This window comes from Anoplophora glabripennis, unplaced genomic scaffold (assembly GCF_000390285.2).
Source record: "Anoplophora glabripennis isolate ALB-LARVAE unplaced genomic scaffold, Agla_2.0 scaffold1625, whole genome shotgun sequence".
NCBI classification, from domain to species: Eukaryota; Metazoa; Arthropoda; class Insecta; order Coleoptera; family Cerambycidae; genus Anoplophora; species Anoplophora glabripennis.
In genome coordinates this window covers 37,053-44,951 of record NW_019417744.1, presented here as the reverse complement: position 1 = coordinate 44,951, position 7,899 = coordinate 37,053, and the positions used below count along the sequence as shown (strand labels likewise).

The 7,899-nt window shown below is 34.6% G+C and overlaps 1 protein-coding gene across 1 annotated transcript in view; it reads right to left on the bottom strand.

Moving 5' to 3' along the window:
- Nucleotides 1–2,350: 2,350 nt before the first annotated feature.
- Nucleotides 2,351–7,899, bottom strand: part of LOC108915555 (fatty acid synthase-like) — a gene marked incomplete at its 3' end in the record, with an annotated part of 31,161 nt that continues 25,612 nt past the window's right edge. Inside the window, exons 27-29 of the mRNA XM_023456497.1 lie at nucleotides 3,029–3,179; nucleotides 2,659–2,965; nucleotides 2,351–2,608 (exon numbers count right to left, since the gene is read on the bottom strand). Of these exons, the coding sequence (XP_023312265.1) occupies nucleotides 2,351–2,608; nucleotides 2,659–2,965; nucleotides 3,029–3,179 (716 nt within the window). The remainder of the gene's footprint in view (nucleotides 2,609–2,658; nucleotides 2,966–3,028; nucleotides 3,180–7,899) is intronic.

Below are 7,899 nucleotides of genomic sequence, written 5' to 3'. Positions count from 1 at the left end.
ACATCTGGCAACCATATGGTGTTATTTTTAGATATGATGTAATATTCTATTTTTAACACTCATCGACCTCTGGTCGTCTAGGGCGAAGGTCACCTCAAGGTCAAGTCAAGGTCATTGTCCTACGGTCGTCTGGGGTCAAGGTCACCTCAAGGTCATGCGAAGGCCATCGACCTCTGGTCGTCTGGGGCCAAGGTCACCTCAAGGTCACGTCAAGGTCATCGACCTCTGGTCGTCTTGGGTCAAGGTCACCTCAAGGTCACCTCAAGGTCATCGACCTCTGGTCGTCCGGGGTCAATGTCACCTCAAGGTCATCGACCTCTGGTCGTCTGGGGTCAAGGCCACCTCAAGGTCATGTGAAGTTCATCGACCTCTGGTCGTCTGGAGTCAAGGTCATCTCAAGGTCATCGACCTCTGGTCGTCTGGGGTCGAGGTCACCTCAAGGTCATCGACCTCTGGTCGTCTGGGGGCAAGGTCAATGACCTACGGTCGTCTGGGGTCAAGGTCTACTTAAGGTCATCGACCTCTGGTCGTCTGGGGTCAGGGTCACCTCAAGGTCATCGACCTCTGGTCGTCTGGGGGCAAGGTCAATGACCTACGGTCGTCTGGGGTCAAGGTCTGCACATTGCACATGCTCCGCTCAGCTCTGCCATTTATACACTACTCACAGAGATACAGATTTCAACCCATTAAGTCCTGGGAAGTTTCTGTAACACTGTTCTAATTTTGATTTACTTTCTTTGATTTAAAATGTAAGTACCTTCGGCTCTCAATAGCTGTATGTAAATTTACATATCACTATTATATATCTCACTATTTGTTAACATCTCACCCAAAAGAGCAAAATAAATAAACTAATAAATTTAGGAATTTCTGTGGTATAGTATTCTCTCTCTCTCTCTCTCTCAAGTTTCGATGCTCCGAGTGTCACCCTGGCACTTCTCTTATTTACACCGGGTGGTATAGTGTAATATACAGTCCGTACGATATTTGTTGAGATACAATTCGAGGAAAAGAATAAGCAAATAAAGTTCTCTTGTCGGAACTACTGTTACAGTTTGCCGCAGTGTGGGCGTGCCTTGAAATTTTCCGGCAATGTCTTGTCTACCTCGAGTACCCAAGGTGATTAATTCCACCAAAGTGATGCAGGGGTCTTCTTGGAATTCTATCTTAAAAAATATCGTAAGGACAGTAATTGTAGTTAATATTTTCTATAAACAGTGGCTGCAATTATTGAGTCAATTTTTTATACATTTTTCTTATCATATATAAGACAGTTTTACATTATACAAGACTGGCCATTAGTGTGAGAAAGTAAAATAACTCCCTTGTTACTCGTAATACAGGAAAACGTTTATATAAAAGTTGTACAGAATAAAAAAACCTATAGGGCAAAATTAATTTGATACATACAGGTTGATGAGTAAAAACGGGACACGCCAAATATTACATTTTCTAAATGGAACACCCTGTATATTTTTGAACATATAAATTTCTGAATAAATTCTATATATGGCAATATAAACAGTTTAACATTTTAGTGCGGGGTTGCCAAGTTGTGTAGAAAATTCTTCGAATTTTGGAAAAAATATGACCTCGAAGAAGTTGCATCAACTTTCAACTAATAACACCTGGAGCAAAAATATTTGATAGAGTTATAGGCAAATGTTAGACAAAGACTCCTATATTAGCTAATATCGATATTTTTACAGGGCATTTTTTATAATACGATCATTTTTAGAAAGTTCAAACTTGATTTTCTAAAATTTTTCAAATAGAACACCCTGTATTTTATTGTTTTATTTTATTCACATATCAGTCAACTTTTATTAAGTATGTTCTATACCTTAAGTTGTGAGTTTTTAAGATATAGCAACATTTCTGGAAAAACCTAATTTTTAATATTTTCGGTCGCACGAAATGGCTTTGGAAAAAACTGTCACATTGTGTCAACTTGTCAGTTCATATTTATCATTCCGTATTGAGTAAATTTTATTAGTTAATATTTATTTGTGGTATTCTATAAAATAATAAAAATTAAGTTTTTTNTCAAGCGAGATATCTCAAAAACTGTGAATATTTGAATAGAACTATTCTACACAAAGTACCCTTTATTTTTGATGTAGAATCCGAAAAAAATATAAAAAATGTGTGTTTCCATTTAAATAACCAAAGTTGGTGTCTGTCCAGGAAAAGTGGAACACCCTGTATAGTTGATCATATTTTTAATTTTGTACATTCTGAGAAATGTGGCAACACAGTAAAAAGAAAAATCCATATATTCCTCATTTTAACATAGATATTGGACTTTCCCGCACTAATAGGACACGCTGTATATGCATGTTACAGTTACCTTATGTTTTTCAATTACTCCCGAAGAGATATAGAAAGAAAGCATGTGGAATATCACAGCTATTTCATAGTCCCTCTCCTGTTTCATGCCAAAATTAATTATCATCTGTTTTAAGAACAACGGCGATCCATCAATACATACTAACGTGCCATTGTATCCCAAAGATTCCAAAGAGTAGGCCATTTCTATTGCCATTACTGTACCAAAAGAATAGCCCAACAGAGTGAATGTCTTATCAGGGAAGTATCTTTGCACGGTCTAAAAAATCCAGCGTTACTTTTAATTACACTAAAAATGTTTAGACTTACAGGTAATAGAGATTGCACCAATTCGGTAATACTTTTGTCACTGACATCTAAGTTTAAATTTAGGCCAACAGCGTGGGCGTTAAGGTATTTTGCGAAATTTTGAAATACACTGGGCGCTCCTTCTATTCCTGGAAATAGTATTAACGTGGGAGACTCAGAATTTTGTGGAACGTTCGATTCCAGCTCCAAATAACGCAAAGAGTTATAAGTTGTATCACCCAGCATTCTAAATAGTATATCAATTCCAACATACGAGTTGGTTTCTTTGATATCTTTCACTACCTTTTCATCTTGAATATCTCTTAATCTATGAAACAAAATACGAATAGTAAGAACAAAAGTAATAAAAAATATGACATGAAATGTTTACTTTGATAACGTTATACTCCTGATGTCTTTCGCAGAAAGGGACACTTCAAAATCTCTCTCTAACATTTGCTTAATTTGGACAGCTGTCATTGAGTCCATACCCAGTTCAGCCAAAGTTGAATGTGAGCTTACCAATTTGGTATCGGTTATGCCTAGAGACATAAATTCTATTAGCAATGAGATATTACTAAAATTATTAATTATTTATTTATTTAAAATCACTATCCTGATAGACAATTGCAGTTATAGGGCAGGACATTTAAAAAAATACATAAAAGAAGGATTGCCTATATCTGAAATAGATTCATTTAACTTTTTAAAGCACTAGACTTATTACAAACACTACTGCTAAATGAATCAAAGAGTGATTCTGTATGATTTAAATACATAGTACAAATTGATGAATATTACATTACATTGCTATGTGTAGGTAAATATAATAAAGTATAAGAGCGAGAATGAGAGGATCGAATATTGTATGTTATACGGTAAAGTGATCACCACGGTAGCCTAGTCGGTCGAGCATGCGATGGCAAGCATTTCTCGGCCAGACTTCCTATTCTGGTCCCGGTTCGATCCCTGGCGTCGGCACTGGCAATGTCGATGGATAATGGGTGTTTGTCCGCGTTTTTTCAAGTGTAGCCCCCTTCCGCACAGCCTTTAGCTTTGGATTTGGGAGTTGTCTCATTTGTCTGGTGTGTTTTATGTTTTTATGTTTTTTTTAAGTATACAGGGTGTAAGAAGTTTGACTGCAATTACTTCAGCACGAGATAGAGTAATCATAAATGAACAAAAAAGTTGTATATTACAGGGGCGTAAGATTAACAGTTTCCAAAATACAGCGAGTATTAAGATTGGGGAGTTTTATCACAACGTAACAACAGCGCTACATAGCCGATGCGCACCACGTGTGCACGCCTTGTCCTACGGAAAAAATGTAAGCAACTATTATTGTGAAACATTTAGCAAATTATAAGACAATTGTTTTCCAGTTTCTAAATAAATAAATAAAATAAAATGTATCGATTTTGTAGTACGAAGATAGTGTTGTGCTTAAATTTTAGCTCGAATTTTAGTAATTATGAATCTCTTGAAACAGGAATTTAACTTTTAATCAAATTATGTATTTGAAAAATATGTAATTAAAGTACTCAAAGATTCACGTCGTGCAAATAATCATAGGTATTAAAAATAATTTAGGTACTTACCAAAAAGCAAAATTCAGTAATTTTTAAATGCACAAGTACAAAACAAATGACAACATATGCTCAAAATGTCCACCACCACCATTTTCGATGTACGACGTACGACACCTTCGAATTCAATTTTCGCGCACTCGCTGGAAAACACCTCAAGAAAAGGAAATAGTGGTACGCAAAAAACACTCCAACACTCGAATCCAGATAATTCCTTACTACCTCGTGTTAATAAACCGCCGCGCCGTTGCTAATATTGCTCGATATGAATTTTATCGAATTGTAAATTTATTACAACGCTAATTATTTTTTTATAATTAAGCATAAAGAAGTTCAAAAAAGTGATAAACATTGTATTTTATGGTATTGCATGCACGCAGTTTTGACAATATTCCTTAATTAATCGAACTTTTTGTTTATTTTAATGTATTCTATCGTCTGTTAAAAAACAATTAACAGACTTGTGTGTACACTTTATTATCACAGATATGTGTACTAATTGTACCAAATTTTATCTCGTTTGATCGAACGGGTACAAAAATATGAGAACAGAATTGGCAAAAATTAGAGAATGTTCTGCATATCAGTATCAAACGACTTCAGGGGATACATAATATGAGAGTATTTTAGAATCAGCTCGACATGTTCCATCTCCCACTGAATTATGTACCGTTACTCGTAGAACATCCTTATGTACTCAAAAACGATCTTTTTAAACTCGATAACTAATTGTATGTAAATGTAAACGAAAGAATGGGCGCATTTGGCAGACAAAACAGTTACCGGTAGAGTTACCAAACGGTAACGAAAATCTGCTGGACATATCGGTATATTTTTGACATTTGACAGTTTTGGAAAAAGAATACGGATAGAAGATAGTGAAATTTTTTATTTATTTTATTGATTGTGGTTAAAAAATCGTGGACTAGAGTAACACATCAAATCTAGGGGGTTATATGTTTTTTAATTTTAGTTTCTGAAATATAACGAGCGTTCAAATAAAAACGTGGTCGAAGTTGGCTCTGACACATTGGACGTAGGGAGTAGCTTATAGCGACCAACTTAACCTCATTTCTCAACGNCGGCGGACGCCACTATTATTATGATTGGTTTGGTACAAAAGTCTCAATGAAATTGTCATTTCTTTATCATGACCACAAAACCAACGAACCAAGAGGAATTAAATAATAGATTTTTATATACAAATACTTTTTGACTTGAATATAATATTAAAAGCATTTAAAATTTTATTTCTTTATTAACACTTGTAGATTTTTTACAAACAGTATGTCATGTAAATCGCACTTGTTTGTATGCGAGGCAGACTGCAATTTTTTTTAAGCACTGTACTTTTTTTGAAATTAATTAAATTGCACTTTTCTCTACCATCCCAACAATTTTTAGTTTGTCCATACATTTATGTAATATTCAGAAAATGTATGCCATCTTGGCTGGGCCCCCTCAAATTTGACTTGTTTATTAAAGTTGTCTGTAGGTTGAAATTACTATTCTACTTATTTATGTAATTTTATTATTAATCAAAATATTTATTGTATACACAGCTGTAACAGTAACTTTTCTATAGACACGAATTTATCAGTTCTGCGACCGCTTTATTCTCCAAGATAGTGACGTGGTTTCCCTCAAATACATAGACTTCCACAGACTTTTCAAAATATTTTGATAATCCATAATCTTCGGGAAGATTCGCCACACTAGCTTGATTTGGTTTGATTAGTATTATGTTCGCTTTCAGTTTGCTATAGGAGGGAGTGTACGTGTTCATAGCTTTTGATCTTCTGTAAATTCCATTGGCAATTAGTCTCTGGTAGTCTCCGTCATGAAGGGTGTTGTGTTTAATTAATTCTAAAGCTAGGTTCAGTTTTTCGTCCCAATTTGCACACTTCAAAATAGACTCCTATAAATTTTAAAATATAGTTTTGTTACTGCAAACATTTCTGCAAATTGTTTAAGCAATAACAACACAGGTATGTAAAACAAAAGAAGTGGTCTGTTTTTTATCAGACCCTATTATTTTTATATTGTCACTGAACACGAATCTGATGTCAATTTGACCATAGCACCTACCATTTTCAAGAAAATGCCCCCTCCCCCAAATTCTGAAAAAGTGGGTTATTTGCAGATATGATTAGGAATTAGATGTATACCATAATAACAGTACCCCCATAAATTCGGACCCTTTGAACACTAATCTTGAGTCAGTTTGGCATTATAGCATCTATCATTTTCGAGAAAATACCCATTAAATTCATGTGAAAGGATGTTTCACTAATATATCAGGACCGTATGCGGTTTAGGGTAATGATGTTCTTTTTAAATCAACGCATCCACTTCTTTATTTCATTCATTTTGTTTTCAAAAGAAGAGTGGGTTTCTCTTTCTTTTTTTATCTTTAATCTTGCATTCCTTTTTCAACATCCAATAGTAGTCCTCCAGCGTATTCGGTATTCACTTCCTACTTATCCTGATACCTTTAACCATTTCCTTTAAATTTTGATTTATTTTGATAAATTTTGAAACCGTTCACTTTGCTCTTCTCAGTAGTAATCCCTGCAATTCAATTTCCCTAAAATTGTCCACTATTGGAGTTTTATAATTGTGACCTTGGTCATTACCCAAAAAGTTTTCGGCTCCATTTTTAAAGCAATGTCATTCAGTTTCATCAGATTTATTCATTTTTTATGCTAAATCTTCATCATTCAACATTTTATAAAATTGGGGTCTGCCAAATACTCGTATACCCTCTTTCAGTTTAACATTACCGATTCTGGAAATTTGTATCCGTAACATTTACTTCGAGGGTTACAAACATCTTTCAAGTGATAATTAAGTAGCCACTAAGCGGACCCATATACCCATAAATGCGACATGGTAGATTGGTAAAGAGTAGTTGGTTTATACCTTCAAACATTTTAGTCTTCATACTGATATTTATAAAGATAGTGACAGTGGTAGTGTCCATTTCACTGTCATCTTCTCCATAGTCGTATTCCTTCTCGTTTCCAGATTCGTATTCAGAGGATCCAAAAATAAAAATATGGAAGTTTCCACAACATTAAAATGTTCGAGCATTTTTGAAAATAACACATGTTTGAGTATTTGGGGAACATTTTCTCCAAATTCCTGACTTGAAATTTATGTTAAGTGGGTTTAAAAATATAAAAATAACAGCGTTTGATTAAAAGAGCAGGTCACTTTTTCGTGAGCCTTTGTAATTATTTATATTGTACAGGGTGTCCCTGAAAAGGATGGACAACGCTTGACCACAGGTTCCTTGGATGAAATTAAGACTATTTAGCTTAACTTACCTATATTCAAATAGTTTTTTTCAAATAATTTGAAAACTATTTTTCTTAGAAACTTCTAATTTGGTGCACTTATTTATTTATATAAGGGCAACGTAAATAAAAAATTTGGTGAAAATACATATACAGGGTGATTCAGAACTTACCCAAAAAAAATTCTGGATGTACAGGGGACCCTTACAAATACAATTTTGTAAAGAAAAAATCAAAAAGGGCAGTTCGAAAATGATTTAAAAGTATACTTCTGCACGGCACTGGAAACTGGTCCACTGTAAAACCTGACCTCGCACAATGCGACCGGCATGGCGGTGTGATAAAAACGGACAAAAACTTTCGCAAGGAAAGAAATA